The sequence below is a fragment of the Vanessa atalanta genome, chromosome 11 (assembly GCF_905147765.1).
Source record: "Vanessa atalanta chromosome 11, ilVanAtal1.2, whole genome shotgun sequence".
NCBI classification, from domain to species: domain Eukaryota; kingdom Metazoa; phylum Arthropoda; class Insecta; order Lepidoptera; family Nymphalidae; genus Vanessa; species Vanessa atalanta.
This window is the reverse complement of record NC_061881.1, coordinates 10,634,480-10,659,463: the sequence shown is the minus strand read 5'-3', so window position 1 is coordinate 10,659,463 and position 24,984 is coordinate 10,634,480. Positions and strand designations below refer to the sequence as shown.

Sequence of the window (24,984 nt, the reverse complement as noted above, 5' to 3'; positions counted from 1 at the left end):
ATAACCTAGTTTTTTATACTTAATTGAAGAGACATTCAGTATTCAAATACTATGCCACGTTATGAGTCTAAAAAAGGATGTACAAATAACATTTTAACATTAAAGTTCAGGATTTTGTTCATTCGATTTTAGGGTATGATTTTAAAATTATATAAAATAAGTTGTCGTGTAATATATACATATTTCAATAACTCATAAAAGCTTAATACCTAATACTAATAATACATAACTTTGTATAAGTAATTTAAATTATTAATTTTAGACTAAAACTTCATTTGAAACATGTCTACTAAACATCTTTACCCTTGAATTAAAAAAAAACAAATAGCAATGACCTCGACACACATGTGTTTCGCGATTAGAACCACTACTTTACTATTCATAACGACAGGTTAGATTAGGGCAAGTATTATAATTCATAGTACGCGTTTTGTGAATACCGTATTATATTAACTAGAACTAGAAGCACCGGCTAGTTGGATTCGGTAAGATGACGTCATCATCATCTGGGCCCTCCATTTGACGTCAGGTAGTGCAGTGAGACGACGTCGAGGTCGACCCACAAATCTACAGACACAATAAATTCGACAACGTACGGTGCGAAACGGCGCGGGTCAACGAACTGTTGACGTATTTAAAATACGCACTAAGTGCCTTATCGCTAATGTAGTACGCCGCGCGGCCAGCGCGGTCTTGCGAAGCTATGTATATTTGCAAAATGGATATTTATAGACGTCCGTGACGGATGATTCGCGCTATTTCTAAGGTCCTTACGAGAATCGGTGAGTAAGAATTCCTCGTTCTAGTGAACTATAAGCTTATAAGCACAGTAAATTTTATTATTACAAATATAATATAATAATTTTACTTTTATTAATACTGTCATTTTTATAAAATGTTTGTAGAAAAGTTTTTATTTGATCTAGATTATTTTTAATCTTTATTTATGCCAAATATAGGTCTTTTAAGTAAATTAAAAATAATAATTGTCAATCTGTCAAATTTCGAAGATAGTGATGTGCCGTTTTGCAAATTCTTAAGATTTTAATATGTTTTTTAGTGCCAAGCTGAAGTATGAACAATGGGCCATACTATTCATCAGATATGAATAAAACAGACGTGTGAGGTGAGCGAAACCTTTCTCAAGAAGACTTAACCCGCCGGAAACTCGGGGAGAGTTCGTTTTACAGCTTGTATTTTAACGCTATTGATATCAAGAAAATGTGAGAAAGGAAGTGTGTCTGTCGTGCCGCTACACCATACATACTACACACGACTTCTTTGTGAAGCGAGTCTGTCTTAAGTACTGAGCGATTCTCGACGCGACATAGGCCTCGTGTAAGATTCATATTCGCGGTGAAAGGGCCGCTTTGGAACTCTGTCCGCACAAAGCGAGGCACCCGCAGTAGCCGCTCTATCTAAGTATCTACCCACATATGCATTATGCGGCGGATACAGATCCAAGTTTCTTACACATACACGCAAAGTACGAAGGCCAGTTTTGTGTATGTGTCGCGAATACATACGGCTTCAATAATCAGCAGGTGAAGCGAACTAAAGCAAGGGGGTTATTGCGATTAACTCTTTTATCCCTTCGTTTCCATATCAAAGAGTAATGAACCTTGTTCCACTATTGGACGTTGTCGATTAGTAACCGTGTGATTTTTTGAGTCGTTTGTTATGCGTTTTGTACAATAGAATATCTAAAAAGAACAATAAAAAAATAGATAATATTGAATATAAGGCTATTAGTTATTTTTTTATTTGAAGTTAGTATTTTATTAGTCGTCAATTTCTAATTAGGTATTTATTTATTTATTTCTGCATTTATGAGAATCTTACTGGATAAAACCGGTGATACTGATACTTGTTTTAATTAAAGTATGTTTGATGTCACATAAAAAAAAAAACTTTAATTGTGTTTTTTAGTAAGTGGCGATGTAGTTGTTGTAAGTTATCAACTTTTAATGTTTTACTTAAAGTTTCTCAGAGAAACTATATGTAACAAAGGCAAAACTCTTACAGTGAATCGATTACGACTTACAAGTAACGAAGGTCAGAGGGTTTGCAAGTGTGAGTGTATATGCAAGTATGCAAGCGAGCTCGGTGCGGCGTCGTCGCTGCTGCACGCCTGCACCGCCGGTTGCAACACCCTCCCCCCTTCGCTCTCGGCTTCTCACTCGCCGCCGTCTTGCCGCTAGCCTGTCTCACCTCGCGGCCGGCAGCCTTGCGCGACGCGCCGCGCTCTTTCACATTCAAAATTATTCGCAATCATTGCAAAAACTCTCTGTGCAATAAAAATATCCCATTACTCGCTGCGGTCGCATTAATTCTGAAAACAGAGAGAGATCTTTACAACTTTTTGAACACATTACTTGTCTTTCAAAGTTTGAATGCACTCCTCGTTGCATGTCCCGCGCGCGTCGTTATGAGAACCCCGTACTGGCGGTCACGTTGACGTCGCGCGGTGCCGCCATATCTGTCTCGGCCACCAACTAGCAAAATTAATAGGTAATTATATTTGTGTACAGTGTTCCAGGTTAATTATATTGCAAAGTGATTGTGTGTTATAGTGTTTTCTATCTTCTGGCATCGTATGTGCTTATTCTAATTGGAATCTTCTTGGAAATTCAGGCGCGCGCCGGCCGGTTCTTATCGAGTGCAATGCAGTTGCACTCTCAACTTATTGCAGTTTCGCATTTGCCAAAGTTTTATGCGCGGAAAGTTACTTGTGTTTGTATTTTGATACCGAAGGATTGTAAAAGTGTTTTTACAGTGATTATTCGTTAAAAAGTGTTGTGTTTAACAATTTAAAAGTTCTCTTCGAATATACTCTGTGTTATTTCGGTCATTGACCGCCGGATTTCGCATCCTTTATGTTAAGTGTAGTTGTTAACTTCTATGTTATAATTTCAATTTTTATTTTAGGCTCAAAAATTTGTTTCACATCACTAGAAGAATGCGATGACCCGCGCATTCGCTTTTTGAAATTACGCCTTACCCGGATGGAATGAGGAGTGCACTATCCTATTGTTTCACAGTTTCTTATGTTTGAACATCATTTGTTTTTTTGTTTTTCGGACAATTAGAGAGTTGTCATTTTCTTCCAAAATTACAAAAAATTGTAAAATAAGGTAAATATTGTTCTCCCATAATTATTTAGTTGTTTATAAGTCATCAAATTAAGATAATAATTTGGTGATGTATGTGTAGCATTGTTTCGTATTCCTTGCCCTCTCGATATGACATCATTTGCATTCTGTAGTAAGCTCTCTGAGAGCTCAACCTAGAACAAGCTGGTTATTATAAAGTTAATTTGAAAGTTTTGAAGTCGGTGCGTAGCTGTGCAAGAGTGTAGTGCGTGTTCAAAAAGTTAATAATTGTGCAGAATGGCGGAGGGTAATGGAGAAATATCCCTAGAAGAGGTCCCCGGGAAGGACTCTGATGTTGGCCGGACACCAGATTACCACAAACTTATAGAATATGGCTTGGACACAAAGGTGAGCACTTTTATAGTAAAACATGACTATATTATATAATTAAGCTTTTAGAGTAAATAACTTTAGTAATAGTTTTAAGTCCAGATCATATTGTACTAATTTCATAATGCAACGAGTTACACTGAAACAAAAAATTTTATTTACAATAACTATATCCGAGGAGGTCATAAAGTATTTAATATTTCAAATAATTTATAGAACAGTTTATACATAATTATTTTCTTTTTTATATGTTTCATATTGCTATTAAAAGTTTTTCTCCGCTGTTCATCAACTTGAAAACATCCCAAAGCCATATATAATAATATTTAAATTATTTAATATTTAAATAATTTGTAATAACATATATTAATAGGTATTATTGATCTACTTTTAAATATTAAAATTTTAAACTGTTGTAATTTAATAAATTGCAAACTTTAACTGCATTAAATAGGCGTCTTCAGTACAAATTTTCACTTTCAACTTTAATTCTGTGATAATAGAATTTCATATAAGTATTTACAATATTGCCAACGTTATAAATTAGTTTATTTCAATCGAAAAATTTGAATTCTAATAAGATTCATATAAGAAAAATATTATTATATATTTTGTTAAATTAAAATATGATATGTTGGCAGAATTGTCTTTTATTGTTTTTTAATTACAAAAAAAATTGGTTGTATGAATGACTTGTGGTGGCAAATTTTTGGAATTCTTTTATCAAATGTGACGCATAGCTAGAAGTATTTATGGGATTATATTTTAGACTTAATACATTGCCACACCTGAAATTATCTACAATGTTTTGACTTGTATCATAAATATTATTACAATATGACCTACCTGACTTCTCTTGGATAATCTTGAAATGGATTTACTCTTTCTCTAGCTATATTGACCCTTGATATGAAATTATCTCTCTTATTAAGGATTTTAAATTGGACATTGTTGCCATGACACTTAAATAGATTAACATATCTGTATACAAAAATTATAATAACATGCAAGGGCAAAGACATTAGGTTTTAATGACTTAAAAAGTTATATATGTAACTTAAAGATACATTATGTTTTTCTGGAATCATAATTACAAATTTGATATATGCAGTTATACCATTGACATCCTTACGGCCTTAATAATAAGACTTATATTTGTTAGACAAGAGTGAAAAGATCCTACATTTAGCCCTGTAATTACTATAATTAAAATGATGAAACACCATCACTCCTGGCCTATAACTGAAGCTTGTTTGGTTAACTGGTATTAAATCTTGCAAGTGGTTCACCTTCACTCACGCCTGCTTCCTGTAATGTTAAAAAATTTAAGCCTGTCGCCTTTGACTATATTTATGTTGTCTTTACATATTCGCCATCTCACTCTTACTTCGCGTCTCTCTGCATTTGATAAGTTTTAATAAAAAAATGTCGAAAGTAAGCGATGTTTTCGAAAATGGAACTTCATAATCATAATGTTTAGACTATAGTTTATACCAAATATTGAGTTTGTAATATAACTTTGCGCGGTAGTTCCGTGGTCAGATAAAGCTCTAAACACACGATCTATGAGGCTTTGATGACTAATTATGAACTTTATTGAGGACGCTCTCAATCGTTATTATCTGAAGACACGTTCTTACACTCACGTCTCATTTCTTATCAGCGTCGATTTCGCACTTATCGAGTTTAGAAGGTTCGAACTAGTGACTTGCGAAATCTTTAAAGAACTAAATAACTTTTTGGCTGTTGAACCTTTGATGTTGAGTAAAGCGAAGTTTATTGTTTTTTTCAGGTAGCAAGCAAGCTCGACGATATTTATAAGACTGGAAAGCTAGCGCACGCAGAGTTGGACGAGCGTGCGTTAGATGCCTTAAAAGAATTTCCATCCGACGGTGCTTTAAGTGTTCTTGGACAATTTTTAGATTCAAATCTCGAACATGTATCTAATAAAAGTGCTTATTTATGTGGAGTCATGAAAACCTATAGGTGAGTACAATTTTTTTTTTTTCGCATTTGTCATCCCTGCTTAATATTGGATGATGGCCAAATTGTCCGATCAGTATCTGGGTCATCTTGAAAAATTGATTTGACACTTATCGGCCGTGTTGCGGACTGCAGCAGTTTGAATTGAAATGATGATTTTTATGAACGAGTGCTGCCATCTAGTTGAATTGCAGATTACTTGCCGCATTGCATCTCGTGATCGTACTGCGGCATCGTTGATGATTCTTTGACAAGTTGATAATTTCAAAATCTGCAATATGACGAAAAGTTTGTGACTTCATAATATGTACCTAACATTTAGGACAGGAATTTACGTGTATACATACATTACATACAGCACAGCCAAACGCGTAGCACTCGATTAATTAATTAAACGTATTTATATCAGGATTTTTTCGTAATTAAATGCAATATGAAAAATGAATATTGAATTGTAATACTTTGCGACGATTCATACAGTGCAAGATTAGATTACATGTGTTCGTTATCCTCTTCGCGGCGTGTGACGCATATTTGCAAGCTCCTATAAGTTTTAACGCAACCTTGTACAAAGAGCCACAAGGAATGACAAAGCAAACAAAAAATTCCATTGAAGTATTACTCACTAACTTTATAAATTCGATAGTGAATTATTTTCCCCGAGGTACTGTTATATTTTTGATATAATATGTAACCTACTTTATATTTAATTTTTTGTTTCAAATTTCGAACGTATTCGAGTTTGAATTTCAAATGAGTTTTCTTATTCTTACTAGAATTCGGTAATGGTGTCGGATTGTGTTGTACATGATATCAGAACGAATATAACAAAATAATATTGCTATTTTATCGTGTTGGGTTATAATCACTCATCGCACACGAAATATCAATAATGTATGGAAATGACAAATATATTCGAGTTATCACGTGATGAACAATTGACGCGTTGAATTGAATAATTTAGATGAAAGCGAAGTTCGAAATCACTTATTGTCGACAACACTTTGTCTAGCCCCCTGTTTGGTAGGGTGACTGAGCCTGTGTAATGACACGCACTAGAGATAATATCTTAGATCCCATGAATGACGGCGCATTCATATCCTTTGTCGTTCATACTTTTTAACGTGACCGTGTGGTGGTTATGGTGTGACCACTTACCATCAGATGGTCCTTTTCCTCATCCATCTTCCTGATATACATATATATAATAAAAATAACACATGTTAGTCTAACTGATTAATTTTTAGATCGCCCTCAACATTAACGTCAGTTTCCAGTACATATATGTATTATACATTTATTTAATGAAAAGTGTTATTGTGATGTATGCGATGGTATATTGCGTATGCATTCTTTATAGACAGACATAAGTACTAAGACAGTGTTTCCCAATTAGTGAACGCGTGTCGTAAGGGTTAGCGAGTATGCCATAAGGGCGAAGTGTCGAGCCCCGAGCGGAAGTGTTAACTTTATATACGATTTCGCTTTAATATTTTCAAACATTCATTTCTATTTCCTTTCAAAGTTTGCATATGTATGATATATATTATGATATAGATTATATATGTTATTTAACATTTAAACAATATAATTGGATAATTTTTATTTACACAAGTTTTATCCAGACAAGACACGACAAGTACGTAAGAGATATATATGTATATATTTTTTACGTTATATAGGTACAAAAACTAAAATTGTATACTTTCAATGAATATAGAATTTCATGAAAATTGCTTATAAATATGTAGAATAGAAGATGCGTTTAAAAGATTTTTTTTGCGGAAGGGCGGGGGGCGGCGGTTCTCACTTAACGTTTAATTGGACTCTAATAAGATTATCTATCTGTGTATAATCGTATCTACATACATATATAATTGTGTAACTATCGTTATTCCAGACAGAAAAGCAGAGCGGGAGTGCAGGGCGCGCCCGCGCTGGCTTCCACTGTCCAGGTCAAAGGACCCGACGAAGAGAAGATCAAACAGATCTTGGAGAGGACCGGTTACACGTTAGACGTGACGACAGGTAGGATACGTACTCATCATATGCTCGTGTTTATATATGTATATATATTCTGTACGTATGTAGTTACATACATACATACAGAAGATTGATCGTTTAGAAGTTCAGTTAACTCAACTCCTAAGCGGTCTGACCGATTTCGATGATTTGTGTGTGTGTGTGTGTGTATTTGAGTTGGGTCCCTGGATAGTTTTTATGGGACCCGGTGAATGGCGCTGCAGTCGAGTAAATAAAATTTTTGTTTTACCCCGACTATTCGGTAGACTATAGTACGGGCAGCTCATATAAATATATATTATTGGAACGGCTGGCTCTCAAGATATATGTAGTTTTAAGCATACGTTTAAAAGGAAAAGTGTCAATGAATATTATTACCTACGTTTATGCTAAAATAAATCTCTTTTTCGTTTACGCACACATAACGTGTACACGTGTACGTGTGACAAACATACACTCAATTTATCTTTAATTACCAAGTATTATAATGTACTTTTAAATCTCAAATCGATAAAATGTTACAAATATTATCTATGCAATTATTACTTAACGCACGCTATGTAAGCTATCTTCGAGTTGTCCAATTAATTATTTTCATAAGCATAGAATTATCGATATCGCGATATTACCGCTCTGTTTATTTTGGTAAGTGAATTTGAAACACGCAGAATAAAGCTTGGATGGCTTGAGAAATAGTTTTGTTTAGTAAAGCCACTTTTCAAGTGGAGGTAACTTACTAAAAAGGTACTATGCATCTTAGAAATTATAGAAATGGTCACATTTGGCACAAAATGTATCGGGAAATTTGGACCTCATATGAAAATAGTATAGGTAGATTTAAACGAGGTGTTGATTGTATTATTTAAAATCACTAGTCGTGCGTTAACGTTAAGCAATGAGTGAGTTCATTAGAAATAATCGTAATAGTCACAGTAAAACATACGATCTCTATAGAACGATGCTTAGCATGTGTATAGTTTTGTAGTGTGTTTGAAGACACGGCATTGTTCAACTGATCACTCCTAAAGCATTCATAGATAACGTCGATAAATTCAAATTACATATTTGTCAAAACGGAAACACCTCTGTGGCCCAGTGATCATATATTGCACCGACAAAGTCATACTTAATGTTGTTGTTTCGATTTAAACAGTGAGTGAGCCAGTGTAAGTACAGGCTCAAGGGACGTATCTTAGTTTTGAAAGTGGTATGAGGAATGATTAATATAGTCGTCTGCCTAACTATATAATAAAAAAATGGACTCTAACCAGCTGTCATTATTACACAGTGGTATTAATATCACAGAACCGACGATATAAATTACTATGTATGTTTGATAGATGTGCGCGCATCACGCGGAACCACTTTTATTTTTAATGAACTCTGATACTCGGCTTGAGTAATAGCTTATATCATTGTTGACTCAGGGTACGTTACAGAAGTGAAACTTTTTGCGATGGAAAAGTTTCACTCGCACGTTACATTTTGAATGTTGCACTCAAAATCAATCTGGAAATTTTATGGGCATCACGTCCTATACAGTTTTGCCTTCAAAATTTTAAAAATTCAGAAATTCGTTCGAAAATCTTACTGGAAACGCTTGTTGCTTTTCCAGTTGAAATAATATTTTGATATCTTCACACGGACGATGTGACAATTATAGTATATATTTGAACCCGATACAAATGTAACATAATATCGGCTTGATTTCTAAACCAGTTCAGATGCATGCACCGGATTGCATCAACTATATCGCGTGCCTGCGATGTCTTGACCACCTTTACGATTACTGGAATATATAACATTTTTATAACTTGAACCTTAAATCGTCGTAAAGTATAGTATTTAACATGAAAAATATATATTATACCGAAAGGTAGGACTAAAGTATACTGTGCAAAGATAGAAATTGGTCGATTAAAATGGATTCGTACTGAAAATATCATATTAGATTTAGAAATTTCTAACAATATTCTAATAAGAATTAAGTTTAATATAATATTAAAACCGACACCCAATTTTTATATTTTAAAATACAGCTTTTTCAACGCGATGCGTGCAAAATTTGAAGTCGTTTATTTGAATGCAACGCTTTCTATATGTAACATTTAGGAGAAACCTCCCTGTCGTCAACAATTACTTTGTCAATTGTATGCGTTTAGTTTTTGTTTTTCATATAAATACTTAAAAATACTTTTGATATTTGTTTGGCAAAAATAGTCTTATCGAGTGAAAAGGAAACGGCTCATGAATCACGCGGTGTTTGCGTATTTTGTTTGTTTTAGCGAATTAATTAGGCGGGAGAACTGATTTCATTAATAATATAAGCGCAACGCATCAACAATAATTAACCATTGCGTGACAAGCGTTGAAACATGTTGCATTCTGACTTTAATACTCAAATTAATTGATTGCCACTGGGATTATAAATATTTTAAATTGAAACATTATTTACAAGTTAGTGCTAAAAACCTGAGATTATCAAATAAAAGATCATTAGCCTTACTTAAATACGTTTAGCGGTGTTTAGTTAAGTACCGATTTCTCTCTATCTATTATATATGAAGACAGCATTATGTATCCGATCACCTCATTGACATCATTTAGGATCAATACATCTCTTGTGACTGAGATCTGGGTTGCAATTTCTATTAAAATATGAGGTGATCAGTCATAAGCATCGGCGCTCCTCGCGTCCCAGAGCCGCCCGTAGCACGAACCGAGAGACAGCAAAGCGTCCCCGCAGGTCAGCGCAAATACGGCGGGCCGCCGCCGGGCTGGGAGGGCGGCACGCCCGGCGCCGGCTGCGAGGTGTTCTGCGGGAAGATCCCCAAGGACATGTACGAGGACGAGCTCATCCCGCTGTTCGAGCGCTGCGGCACCATCTGGGACCTGCGCCTCATGATGGACCCCATGACGGGCACCAACCGCGGGTACGCCTTCGTCACCTTCACGACGCGGGACGCCACGCAGCGCGCCGTGCACGAGGTGGGTACCGGCGCCGCCGTCCCGGGACCGCTGAACTTATTCTTTTGCCGAGCAGTACTAGGCGACCGATGACGAGTCTGGTTATTCGTTGATTTTACGTTTCATTTTTAAACTTTAAGAGAGAAAAAATAAGTTCAGAGTATTGGGTATCTATTTATATATGGGTGTTGTAATTTTTGTTTCTAGAAAGTGGTAATAATTACTTTTAGATGGTAAAGATGAATGATTTTATATTATTTTTAGTGAATAGATCCGTCCTACAAGTCGTACAATGATTACCACTTTCGAAACCGCTTAGCGCTTCAACGTAAGGTTCAATCGCTAAGAGGAAATAAGGTTGGTGGCAACAACGCGCTGTTTTAAATGTACTAGGCTTTAAATATCAATTTTTTGTTACTTTTTGCCTGCATTTGCGTTCATTTTGTTCCGCTTTCGATGTCGATGTTGCATCTTGATAAGTACAGTTTTATCTAGCCTTGAATACATATTGTATCGATCGATAAATTATAAATAAATTTAATCTAACAATAATAATATTAGACATTTCGTTGGAATCGGTAGATAGTCCTGAAACGTTGCGAGTCGGGAGACTCCGGACGTAGTTAGTACTAGACTTTATATGAAGTAGTAATTATTTATGAACATTTGTTGCCACAAACCTTCTTAACAATATGGATGTTAAAGCACATCTGTACCGATACGCATATCTTGCACAGTGTTATCGCAGAACATAAAACATGAAATAACTTAATTGGTAACACTAAATTGTGTCTAAACTGAATGATATATCCTACATCTGTTTAATTGGTGAAGAATCAAAGTGAAACTAAATTCTAATTTGACATCTACTTTCCAGGTGACTCGCCGAATGTTTAAGTATAATCCTTGAAAAATAACTGAATCACAGCACGTTAGCTGACCGCAATTTGGCGACTTCGTACATTTGTATATTTTAAATATGTTTCGATGGAATCATCAATAATATATTTTGGCCCCAATATTGAGTCAATTGCACGAAATACAAAACTTGCTATAATATTTTACTTGATATCTCCTTAACTCGGTTAGATACATTATAAGTACGTACATTGAAACCGGACCTTAAAACCTTTATTCAATTCCTTTATTCAATTAAAAAATATACTTATATAAAAAAAAATATTTTTTGAAAAAATCACATAGTCATAATTTTCAATATCGAGAATTTGCTATTTTTTTTATTACTAATTGTAATTAGTTTTTGAATGATGATTTCATCCCCACAACCGAAGTCTTCAAATTGTGGCGTCACTTGCAAAACTACTGTAGTGTAATCACTCGTCGGTACTTTTGCAAGACGCTATCCTTTGCCTGATGAATATACGTATTCACAGTCACACTTGGGATATATAGATATTAAGCTTTTATCATTTAAAGAGCATGTCATTAATATTCCCTTGGCGGTGGTCCTATACATTGCTCTCTTAACGAACATCTTGCATTCGAGAATTTGCATTACTATTGTGACGTTCCACGTCTCAAATATGTAACTTAAAACTTTGTATTGAAGTTGTTCTCTTACGATCTATATGGCCACCTCCTCATATAAATGTAATCACTGAATTTGTTTAAATGTGCAAACATAACACCTGTAATCTGATCTAGCCTCGCTTTTCCTGAGATATCATCCCGTTCTTTACTGTGCACCTCGTTCAATTTTAAGTTGCTTTCATTTTTTTTTTGTTACCACCACACTTTGTACTCGCTTTTTTTATTTTCACTTCATCAAACGGTCCACTTACAGGGTTAACTTTCAATTGGCTTCAAAAAGTTCTCCGGCTGAGAATTTAATATATCTCAGGCTCTCCTCTTTGCTCCGTAAAACACTTTTGGCTTATCATCCAAAGTACAGTTAACTCATCACAATTGGCTCTAACCGACATCATCGCTCACGCCTGTCGCGTCCGCGGTCGCAGACCTGTGCTAAATTCATCAAGCGCCGGAACCGGCGCCGGCTCGACCGATATCGGAACCGACCGCGATCGCAGTTCGGCCAGAACGAATCCGAAACGAAACCCATTTTTCAAAATTTTTCCCTTATTATTTTTCCCACAGCTCGATAATCACGAAATAAAACCGGGGAAGACTCTGAGAATTAAGATTAGCGTTCCGAATCTGCGACTTTTCGTCGGCAACATTCCCAAGTCTAAAGGCAAAGAGGAGATACTGGAAGAGTTTGGTAAATTAACAGGTAAAGTTTCAATCGAATGACTTAAAGAGTTGATAGTTGTTGGGTTGAGTGCGTGGGGCTTGGTGTGGACCGCTGAGGGTGCCCCGCTTGCGTCCCGCTTGTCCCGCGCGTCCCGCGCCGCCCGCCGCCCGTCCCGCGTCCCTCTCCAGTCATGGGCCGGGCGGCCGCGGCCGCTCCGGCCCGGGCCATTGGCTATTCTCCCTCGAATTGTTCTTGCAGCTGAATGATTATGAAATTCGAAAGGGGAAAAAGATTGGCGTAACGGTTTCCTTTAACAATCATCGTTTATTCGTGGGAAATATCCCTAAGAATCGAGATCGGGACGATTTGTTTGAGGAGCTTACTAGGCACGCACGTAAGTCCTTGTCGAATTCATAATAAATGCTATTCAGTTGGCGAGGGCCCGCGAGCCGGCGCCAGGCGCGAGGCGGGCCCGGGCGGCCTCGCGCCTCGCCTCGCCTCGCGCCTCGCGTCTCGCGCCTCGCGCCGCCTCGCGGCCTCTCGCGAAGTAGATTGCAAACGAAGTGTTAACCTGACGATTGGCCTCCGCCTCGAGAATGCTCACTGGTAATGACTGGAGAATCTTGCTGTTGTTCTCTAGACTTCTTCAGTACCGTATATGTTCTCCTGGAATATCGTTTGATTTGCTTCATATTTTGTAGCGTTGAAATTGAATTTAAGCGAGGGTTGGAGGGAGCTTTATATTATAATTTTCACGCTCGTTGGCCCCTTCGTGGCGTTTTATTTGAGTTGTATGATTGCAGCCGGACTCGTAGAAGTAATTATATATAGTTCGCCCGATGATAAGAAGAAAAATAGAGGATTTTGTTTTTTGGAATACGAGTCTCACAAAGCCGCGTCGTTAGCTAAGCGTAGACTTGGAACTGGTAGAATAAAGGTGAGCTGTTTACCTCTAGTACGATACATGTATACCGTGAAATATCATTCGCATATCAGTGTTTTTTTTTCTAATAGTCTAATGATCCTTCGCAGGTATGGGGCTGTGATATTATAGTGGATTGGGCTGATCCTCAAGAAGAGCCCGACGAGCAAACTATGAGTAAAGTAAGTAAATCGTCGTTCGCTTGACGATTCATAAATAGAAAAGAAAATAATAACAACAAAATGTATAAAAATATATATATTTGAATAGGTTAAGGTGTTATACGTCCGAAACCTGACCCAAGAAATAACGGAAGAGGCGCTGAAAGAAGAATTTGAACGTTACGGGACCGTTGAACGAGTCAAGAAGATTAAGGATTATGCTTTCGTCCATTTTGAAGACCGAGATTGTGCTGTTAAGGTAATTAAAAATGTGTAATTTTTTTAATTTTTATAGTTAGTTTTGGAAATTCTTTTTAGTTTAAAACAACCCCCATAATATAACATAACATATAAATATGAATATTTCTATCCATTACATCTTTGAACTATTGGTTTGATCATACAATTAGTTGCCGATAATCCTGTTTTCAAAAAAGGTTTAGTTAGCATTTAGTTTAGTCATCAATCGATGGTAACAATCAATTTCGACATTTGCATCCGTCATAGTAACGCCTTACAAGGGTTAAGTTATGTTTTCACTGAAATGGGCAGTTTTGTGTTTGATCTGCTCGTAATTCTATGGAAAGTCCAACAATAACTTCACATTTTAACGATTTTTGTTGGCAAAAAGCAATTACAGATACTTGTCACCGATGAGTGTCGACATCATGAAAGTTGCTAATTTTCCTTTTGTGGAGACGCAGCTAAGATCATAAATGATGTTATCAATAAACGTAACCTAAGAAGATACAAATAACTACAAATTGATAATACTCATTAATATCAGGCGATGGAAGAATTATATGGAAAAGATATGGGCGGCGCTCGTTTGGAGGTGTCGCTGGCGAAACCCCCTTCAGACAAGAAGAAGAAAGAGGAAATATTGCGTGCGCGTGAACGTCGGATGACCCAAATGATCTACGGCCGTGGCGGGTGAGTGCGACTTATATTTCAATTTTACACCTTACGTCTAGATATTGCAATTTTCATTGATGTGTATTAAATGCTTAAATTGTACGGTACGTCTAATAGATGTATTTGGTAGAATTAAAGGTGATCATTTATTGTCAGAATATTGGCCTGTGTCCTTTCTTGTAGAGCTAAATACAGGTTCAGCATAAAAGAAGCAGGGTGTACACGTATACTCAAATTTAACTGGACTGGAAGGTGCCAAGAAAATATTTTAGTATATTTTTTTATGAATTATTTTATGTAAAGGCTTAAATATTTAAATATTTTTTTTACTTTATGATAACCGTGACCGCTCTACAAGTTCTTTAATTTATTTTATTTTAGAATTGTATTTTAGGCATATAGAAACATTTATTTAGGTCGTCTCGGAGTTTTAATTTTAAGACACTTTTAGACATTCGTAGGTAGTGAAGGATCTAAATTAAATTAATTATTTTAAACATTGGAATCCAATGATTCGTGGGGAATGTTTTTAGAAATAATAGGATTACTCATTCTTTACTCGTCATTAGTTTTCTCTCATCAAATATTTGCATCATTATTGAAAATTTAGAGACAAAAGTAAATGCAACTGATATTTAAAAAAGTTTTCAAATTAGAGCCAATTATAAATTTAATATTTGATTGACAAGATCTTTTTTAAATTTTGCTTATACGTTGTTCGTTCCTCGGTTTTATTACAAACGTAATGGTAAAGTCGTGCCGGTCGAGTACGTAACGAGAGCACCGCCAACGCGAGGCCGGCGCCGCGCCAGCGCAGTTAGCGGTGGGTAACGTATCGTTGTGTAATGTCAGATTTGATTGGTGCAGCTGCTCGCCGGTGCACGGCGCGCTGCGCGGCCGCACGCCGCAGCCGCAGCCGCGCCCGCCGCAAGCGCGCGGCGACTACGGTCAGTACCGCGCTCGCCCGCGCCCCACACACCCACACACCACACGCCACACACACTCATGCGTACATGTTCGCTGTGATAGATCGACTTTTCGATGACTTCGGCTGAACGAAATGATTACATACGTTTCTCGTTAACGATCGAGCTGATCTGATATTAGAATTGTTTTCGATCGCACGCGAGGGACTGACCGACGAGTTTTCTGCTTGGAGCGATATTCGCACGCGTCATCTCATTTTCGTATGTTAAATTCACAAAAGTATGAGATTTGCTCTGCGAACAGATGTTTTTTGCGATAGTCCCAGCTGCTGTTACGTCATATGTTCTTATAAAAGATTACCACCTGCCATATTCACACCTGCGTTTTTGTGACTCTTTATACGTGTCTCCGACCCCTCTGACGACATTTATTGATGTGAGGCTGAATCGTTGGCCTTGATCAAACCATAACATGTTTTAAGGGAATGCTCTTTTAGAAATGTCTCTTTTCTGTGAACAAATCTATCTTCATTTTTTAAAATATAATTTAAAGCATAAAAAGGACATCTTGCTATAAATTTATGACTCCCAGGATGTTTGATATCGTAGTAATTGTTTCGTTCAATATTTCTTGTTTTTGCTAAAAATAAAAGAGACTAAACCACTTAATTGTAGTCCAATAGTCCAAAAACCAATTTTAAAGGCATAATAAAACTTAATCATCAGAAAAAGTCAATCTAGCTAGCGAGCTCGAAATTCGGACAAGGGAGAGAAGTGTGAAGAAATATTTATAAAAAAATATATTTTGTAGTAATTAAAATAAAGTTAATATTTTTTCACTATTTCTCGATTCGAAAGGATCTGATTTCACACATACATGAAGTGTACACGGTGTGGTTTCCACGCGCACACGCAAACTTTGCTACTGATCCCCTACTAACAAATCAGGTTGCGATGATACACTGTAGTTTCCGTTGCTATTGATTTAGCCACGGAAAGTATATAAAATAACTTTCAGTGTGTTATCGCGAACCGACTCACATGTTTCATAACGCTATTTTATAGGCTAGAATTAATGAGAGCTAGGTTTAAGTAGGTTCTGCATGGTTTCGGACTAAAGACGTAGAAGAAACGAAACACTGTTCTAAAGTGAAGTCTACGTGTATACGAGAGGGCTAAACTTTGTTTATGTAATAACAACCTTAACAGACTCCCGAGTGCATGCTTCAACATGATGTAATCACTGTCATTGGTACCGCGGCGTTTCGACACCAATCTTTGAGATTTCAACTTGATCATCTGTTTTACATCGCTTTCAGTATAGGTTTTGGTGGTGGGACAGAGAAATGCAAATCAGCAACCAAACATTTTCCAAATTCAAAATTGTTTGTTTTCACAAGAATCCATGTTTGAGAAATATTTGCCATAGATGAAAATTAGACACTTGAAGATGCATGTTTTTTCCGTGTGTCGATAATAATTTTGACTACGTCGAGTGCGTAGCGGTTTGTGAGTGAGCTAAGGAAGCAGGTGGAGTTCCCGTGTGCACAGCCTCCTAGCAGAGATATTCGTATGTAAATGTTTGCCCGGTGTCGAGTATTGCAGAGGCTCGGATACCGCCAGCCTACGGTAGCTTGTAAGTTAGCGTTAGTTTAGCTTAGCCTCTAAAAGGCCTGTGTTGTGTGTTTATAGATTATGATTACGACTATTACGGGTACGGGGATTACCGAGGTGGCTACAATGAGCCATTTTACCGGTACGATGAGTTCTATTTTGATTACGCGGGGCCACCGCAACCGTCCGCCGTCCGCCAGCCTCCCAACAGAGCGCAACCGGTGGGTCCCACACACACTAACTAATGTTATCATATTATTTTACTAGTCACTAGACGCTGTACTCATCATTGTTACCTTTCGGTTTTTGATTTGCCAAATTTTTCATCTACTCTTCACTTTTTGTTTTATTTTTGGTTGATTCCCATCCTAGAATGGAGTCAGTGACTCGGTAAAGACGGTAGTGTGTAGGCCTGACGGTGGTGATCGATAGCGGCGGCGGGGCGCGGCGCGGGCCCGCACCGGCGCGCCGGCACCGCGTGTGTGCAGTGTGCAGTGCGCAGTGCGCAGCTGCTGCTGCCAGTGCACACTGCACACACGGCCCACGGAGCCCGGTGCGGGGCGCGCGGGCCGAGGGAGCTGGGCGGGGCGGGGTGGCTGTCGGCGATCGCACCATCAGGTCTGCATGGCTGCGGCCACTCCGACTAACGCGCCCGACTCACCTCTCCCTGTTGTTTTCAGTTGCCATTACACGTTTGCCTCGCTTAGCATCATCCCGCGCTTACCATTCCTCATGTAGTGCTTCGCTTCGCTCGCTTTGTCACTAACCCGATAACACGCTTGGAGCTTGGCCACCCCCGCATATCTCTTAGATCAGGAATGTCGTTTTCGTAAATCGGACAGCCCGTGTAACGTTTTTTAAATTTCTCGTTGTTGTAACGAGGTAGAGAATATGTTAAGAAGACTTACTGACCCGCTTGGTAAATGCCTCACTCAGGACGACGAGCTCGCTCTCGGGCCCAACTCGCTTTACTACGATCTAACTGGAGGCATTCAGGTACCCGTCTGCGTTATATAGACAATTATGAGTATTTTACATCGGTTGTTTGTCTACGTTTAGCTATCAACCTTAGAGTCTGTTGTAATTTTCACTCGTAAAGTATGTGAGTAATTACTCGTAGCGTAGAAGTAGGTACCTGATTGTTTCTTAGTACATTATTATCGATAAAAACATCCATGAAATACTTTTAGCATATTTTGTATCTCGTGTAATATCTACATATTTATATAGTTAAAGCAGTTATTTATTTGCTGCATGATGTCTTAGATTTAGAAGAGAATATTCACACATTATTTCTTTTGAAGATTATAAACAAAAACAATTGCTTGTGTGATTGTTCTCAGATGACGCATATTACGATATCAAATGTAAACTATTTTTATGTATATGGAAGACGTTTGATTACACTATCAAAGCTTTTATATATATATTGAATATAGATGTATTTATGATTTATTTTTTTACCAAATACGTTCTCGATGTCATGATTATTGTTGAATTCTATGTTCATCGATTGATTTTCAAACCTTTCTGAGAATTCTGGATATTGAATATTCATTGATAAGACATCGATGGACAGTGAACTTCTTTATTTAATTAATTTGACAAAATTTATTCATTTAATCTATAAAAATATATTTACAGTTATAGATTATTTTTCGTTGTTTTTTTATTATCTATAAATCATCAATAGTCACCAGTGTCTTGGTAGAATTAGATGTCTTATAGATGAGTATTGTTAGTGATTGTAGAACAAAGATGGTGGCTGTTGATGAAAATGTCTATTAATGTTACCAACCTTGTAATCGTATACCCTCACTTCAGACTGGTACTTCTCAAGTGTTGTCGTTTAAACCTGCATTTCACGATTTATACTCGGTTTGGTTTCGATTGTTTTCATTAGAACGAGATGCAAACGTGCATGGTTAGATATGGCAAATTGATGCTATAATTATGTTTTATTAAAAAATATGTGACAATGATGAAAAAACTTCGATACGTGTATTTGTTAGAGAGCTTGCAACCATCAAATTACAATTATATCAAATTGTGGTTTGGTTGGTATTAATTGCATATTAATAGGTATATTTTTCGGAAATATAGGTATAGATTTGTTCTAGTCAATTAAGATCCGCTGAATTACAGCGTTCTAGAGAATAAACTACATTTAACTGATAAGTTGCTTATATTATATATAAGTTGCTTATATATGTATTCGGTGCTCAAAAAATAATTATAATCAAAAATCAAAATATATTTTATTCATGTAGTCTTTTGAATCGTCATTAAACAAAATATTAATTGAAGCTATCACCGGTTCGGAATTCTACCGATAAGAACCGGCCACTGATGGCCAAACTTATCCTTCAACGAAAAATCCAAACATATATCCAGGGCTCTGCAAGAACGTAGAATGTCTATGAATTTTTGGCAACAGCATTATTAAAAAACAACAATAATGCTAATGTTCGAATATCAGTTCTCATATATTTAATCTATCATCCCCGATTTAGACATTATATCATAATTTTATTACATTTTTGAAGCGTTTTAATTCAAAAACCCCAGGGGTTACATCCTGAAAAACCATTTTGCCATTATCTTTTACATTTTTAGGGACTTGAACACGAACTCTCAGAGGCAGGCACAATAAATCATTTGGTAATAATGCTGCGCTGTCATAGTAGCAGAAGCGTTCTTTTGTGAAAATGTCGCTTTAAATAATATGGCGAAAGAGCTAATTGTAAAGAAATTTTGCTCCTTAACCATACAACTTGTAAAATTTCGATCATATAAAAAATATATGATTAGTTAATAATTGCTTTTGTATTCGATACGAAGGCTGTCGTAATTTGACAACTTGTTCCTCTGCATTTCAACAATCGGTTAATAGTGTCGAACTTGAGAGGTACCAAACGAAAGGCGAGGGTGATGGTATTACGAGATGGGTAACAGTAAATTGGGTGCAGGGGGCTGGGTCATGTGGGACGGGCGCCCGCTGGGCGCGGCGCGGGGCCGCGGCTGGGGCCCGTGGTGGTGCGCGGCGCGCCGCTCGTGGCCGCCGCACGCCCAGCGCCATGCGTGGCAACCCGCGCGCCAAGCCAAGTTTACCAGGTTCGTAAAAACTTTTGTCTTATCTAAGATGATAATTATTGATTATTTGTATTTACAAAGCTACCATCAGAATTGTTAATCATAATATTGTCCTTCCTTTTTATTGCCGCTTATTCCTTTAACATTTTATGTGGAATATATCTTTGATCTATTCCACATAGATAGACTGACTAAAAGCTAATAGTTATAAGGACTTTAAAAATTCAAAACAAGTGTAAGAGTTTTCTTTTGATCCAATCTTTAATTAGCTTAAGTTAAATATTTCTGCTCAAATTAAATTACTAAAAAAATTCTTATTTCTTATGATTACTGTATTGTTTCACATTTGAATAGATTTAATACAGTAGCGATATAATGGACAAAATTCAAAATTTTACTAAAAAATATTTGGACTCTCTCGGATGGCCACTGTAATCAGCTCACTACCTGATACAACTTATTTCGTTTCAGCATGTTTAATGGTTTGCGTGTAATCTGGATTCTTAAATATTTATCGGTAACTATCCTACCCTTTCCTTTCCTTTATCCTGTTCCTGCATAGGTCTTCCACAAACTTTAGACCAGCCTATTTGCGAGTCCAAATTTTTTTTATTGTAAAGTTTGTGGAAGATTATATAGTTTAATTTGTGTATTTTACTAGAAAATTTTAATGGTATCATGTATTCTTTCATCTCTGTATAGTGAATAATATCAAATTATTAGATCATTTTGTTACTGACCAATTTACATAAGTAGTATGTAGTACATCACTTTTCAAAAGTTTAATCGATTAAAATCAGGTGAACCGATTCGATGGTTTATACTGATTTGCACAAATGCGGTAAGATGGTGACGTGAGGCCGTGGGTTCGGTTGCAGGTAAACGTAAACACGACGGGGGTCAGCAGAACGCTGGGGGGGAGAGCAAGCGGCGGCTGGGCGCGGCGGCGGCGGCGGCGCGCGGGTGGGCGGGCGCGGGCAGCTAGCCGCCGCCGCGCCGTCGCGCCGCCGCCGGGCGCCGCGCGCGCGAGCCCCTGTCCCGGAGACACTACAAGCTGCGCAGGGGAGCACCTCGCCCGCGCACCGCGCCTCGCACGCTCCGCAGCGGTTCACGGTTACGTTTACGCCCGGTCCGCCCGCCCTAGCGGGGGGATCGTTCCACTTTTTTCTATATATGTGTTTTTTTTATTTGATTTTCACGTTTTCGATTTTGTATCGCGACGATTCCGTAAAAATCTTAAAGTAGGACGTTATGAAATGTTTCGAATGTAAGTTTCCCGTTATGCTTATGTTTTCACTGTCGTATTAGCCGTATATATTTAATATATACTTTATTTTTGTGAGGGCGCGCGGCCGCGGTTGCCTGTTTGCGGTCGCGCGTCGGGTCGCCGACCCGTCGACTGTCTGTTTTTTTTAATACATGTTATTCGATATATTTTATTCCTGCGAACGCATTTTGCGATGTGATGTGTATTTTAGCAGTAATTATTATATTATAAGGAGTTTGACTGTTGTTTTTTGACAAACTTACAACTTAGGTTACACGAGAAAGAATTTATGGAATGAATTGAACTCGACGACTCTATCAATTACGGCTAAAATAAAAAACACCTGTAATCGATAACATTTCCCAACTGTGTTCCTGCTTTAGTTTTTTGCTTTATTTTTATTACATATTTCCCTTTAAAATACATTAGTGTGAAGAAGTAGTAATGTAAAGTTCAGGATTTCTGCAATGTTTATTATTATCGCTGTACTAAACTTTTTTGTATTTCGACCACATAGCATGTCCATACTGTTAGAACTCTGACTTGTATCAATCTTGTATCAGTTAATATGTGGAATAAATTTGCAAAACTGTGTTTGCCTTATTACGTGCTTGTTTTCTTTTGCTTACGCATTATCAACACCTATGTACATACGTATATTACGATACCCACTGCTCTACCTACTAGAAAAAAGTATCAATAGCGTTAAAAAAGCCACGTGAGTTGGTTAATTCTTTAGCCAATATTCCATACAAACTAAAGTACACCTTTAAAGGGCCGTATTTACAATATTCGCGCTTCTGCACCTGCTCTAATGGAATCGTTGCCCACAGTGCGTCGCTCACTGCACAAATCGTTAATACATATATACACTTATGGAGCAGTTGAAAGAGCCAATAAATTAAGGAACCTTTCAAGTTCCTGTCTACGGAGCACATTAAAACAGAGTTGAACCTCGCCACGTTGAAAATATGGCAGTTCCAAAAAATCATTTTACGCCCTTTGCCTAATGGAAACCAATTTTATGTAACTACCTAAACAGTTAGGATTATTGACATTTTTTTTGATTGTGAAAGTATTATAATGATCAGGATAATGAATTAAGTTTCACTCTATACTAATATTATAATGCGAAAGTGACTGTCTGTTACATCTTCACCCTCAAATAGCTGAACCGATTTAAAAGGAATTTGGTATGTAGATAGTTAGCCCCGGGGAAGGTAATACTTTTTTAATTCACCTCTCATAGGGGGTAAGATGGGGGGGTAACGGGATATGTGCTATAAGTAGTGATTTATAAATAAAGCGCGGGTAAAGACGCAGTTTAAGCTAGTGCATAATAAAAATAACTCGAATTACAAGTGATAGTTTTTAAAATAAGAAGTTATTATTTATGTTTGTTACCTCAAAATCTCTTCTCAATTATGAACCGATTTGAAAAGTTAATTCTTTGTTTAGGAGTTGGTTAAAGAAAAATTTGAAATTTGTTTCTTAGTGTAATTTCAGTAGTTCGGGATGGCAAAATAAAATTATGACATCCTATGACGTAGCACCGTATTGGAGGCTAGGGCTAGTCTCGTAACATTAGTTATTTAAAGTATAGGCAGGCGAATGAGCCTGCCTATAGACACTGGCGCTGTAAGAAATATTTCTTACATCGCTAATGTACCACCTACCTTGGGAGCTAAGATGTTATGTCCCTCGTGTCACTGTGTTGTACGCTGTCTCACTTCAAATCGGAATACAACAACATTAAGTATTGGTGTTTTGCGGTAGAATATCTGATGAGAGGTTAGTACCTAGACGGGCTAGTGCAAAGCCGTACCACAAATTAAACGTATTTTTTTGTTGAAATTTGATATTGTAAGCTGTTATATAATACAAATAAAAATGTAAAAAATCTCAAACAACGATGCTCACTGCAAGTGTCATCAACAGTCAGCCCAGTGTTCGGACGGGGTAACTCGGTGCGAAAGTTATATCTTCAATTGTGACCCCTTTGGACGATTGTCGTATCAAAAACAAGATTTGCTGCCGATTTTCACCTTTAATTAAAACATACTATTTACTATACGATTAATTGACTTTCATTTTTTTTTTAAAAAAGTCTAATACAGAACAATAAATAATATAGCATTATTAAAAAACGCAGTAAGCTGTAATATTACCTACCCAATTTTAATGTCTTAACCAAATATTAATAACAAAAGTAAGTTTTCCATGTCCCGTTTACTTATTGGGATATTACCGAATTTCGGCACTCCAATTTCTCGCAAAGCTTAAAATGAATATTTGAAATACGTAATTTATGAAAAACAAATTGATTAATAACAAAAAATTAAATCGTCGAAATTAAGCGACGATGAGAGGAGTTAGAGGATCAGTTGCAATAGGCGCCAGGTCACTATGTATGCTAAAATACTAGGAAAAAGACTTCAATAACTAACAAAAAAATTAAATGGTACACTCGGGCACATAGTTCAAATAATATGATATATAAATATATATATAATTGAGACGTGCATAATCACGCACGTCAGAGATCAATATTCTAATATAAATAGTATGGTGGGCAACCAAGGAGTGCTGAAAGACAACCACGCTTTACTCTGATAAATCGTTAGATCTGGTGCTGCCCATAGTGATATTATTCACTATGGCATTTGTTGTTCAGGCTGTTACTTCCATTGGATTTAGGGCGTTCCTTCAACCGCAGCATCCGCATGGCATTCCATGCGAATGCTGCAAACAAACTAATGTTTCATTTTGATTATTCGGCTGCAGTCGAGTCAGTTGATTTGTCAATGTCAATAAATCATATGAAAAAATATTGATTGGCTTTTTTTAAAATCGTGACGTTTTCGTGGTTGCACACTGTAATGCCATACTCCTTATGGATTTAAACGACGGTTACAATTTTACAAGTTCTTCTCAATCACTGACGTAATGCTTGAATCAGAACTGTTACAATACAGGTCAATGCACCCGGTGCAGGACAGCCCTTAGTGTGCATATTGAATAACGGCGCAACAAGCACCCGAAATCCGCCGAGCACGTAACAAATTCTCGAAAATGTTTGAACCTGTTCGGTTTCTAAGCGAATATTATAACTTTTTTATAACTGTAATTTGTCCTTGTAATCTGGATGGAGGTGATCAAAATTCTTGTATCGTCAGTAAATATTGTTGTGTAATTTTTTATTTGTGATGAAATTTTTTCGATAAAATGATATTGTAATTATACAACATATAAATCACGTATAGATACTTACAATATCGCTTGTAAATAAAAGTATTTTTTTTATTTATTATAATGTATGAGGCGAGATAAAATTTTACTATTTTTGTTACCTACAAAGTAATTTAAGTTATTGATTTTACAATTGATTTTGATTTTTTGAATCAAAATTCCAATTAAATA

At 36.9% G+C, this 24,984-nt stretch overlaps 1 protein-coding gene across 7 annotated transcripts; it reads left to right on the top strand.

Annotated features, from left to right (window-relative positions):
- Positions 1–2,197: 2,197 nt before the first annotated feature.
- Positions 2,198–22,170, top strand: LOC125067370 (heterogeneous nuclear ribonucleoprotein R). 7 transcript variants are annotated; one of them, XM_047675923.1, is made up of 16 exons: positions 2,198–2,511; positions 2,929–3,134; positions 3,389–3,500; positions 5,275–5,468; positions 7,366–7,493; positions 10,234–10,475; positions 12,570–12,705; positions 13,470–13,603; positions 13,681–13,770; positions 13,859–14,008; positions 14,537–14,682; positions 15,517–15,611; positions 17,283–17,425; positions 18,141–18,200; positions 20,174–20,318; positions 21,176–21,430. In XM_047675923.1, the coding sequence occupies exons 3-16, from the start codon at positions 3,390–3,392 to the stop codon at positions 21,280–21,282; spliced, it is 1,881 nt and encodes a 626-aa protein (XP_047531879.1). In that variant the 5' UTR covers positions 2,198–2,511; positions 2,929–3,134; position 3,389; the 3' UTR covers positions 21,283–21,430. The 7 variants fall into 7 exon arrangements, with proteins under 7 accessions (XP_047531879.1, XP_047531880.1, XP_047531881.1 ...); XM_047675924.1 differs by lacking the exon at positions 21,176–21,430 and adding an exon at positions 20,769–20,806 and having other exon boundaries at positions 2,199–2,511; XM_047675922.1 differs by lacking the exon at positions 18,141–18,200 and having other exon boundaries at positions 2,201–2,511; positions 21,176–21,224; positions 21,291–22,170.
- The last annotated feature ends 2,814 nt before the right edge of the window (positions 22,171–24,984 follow it).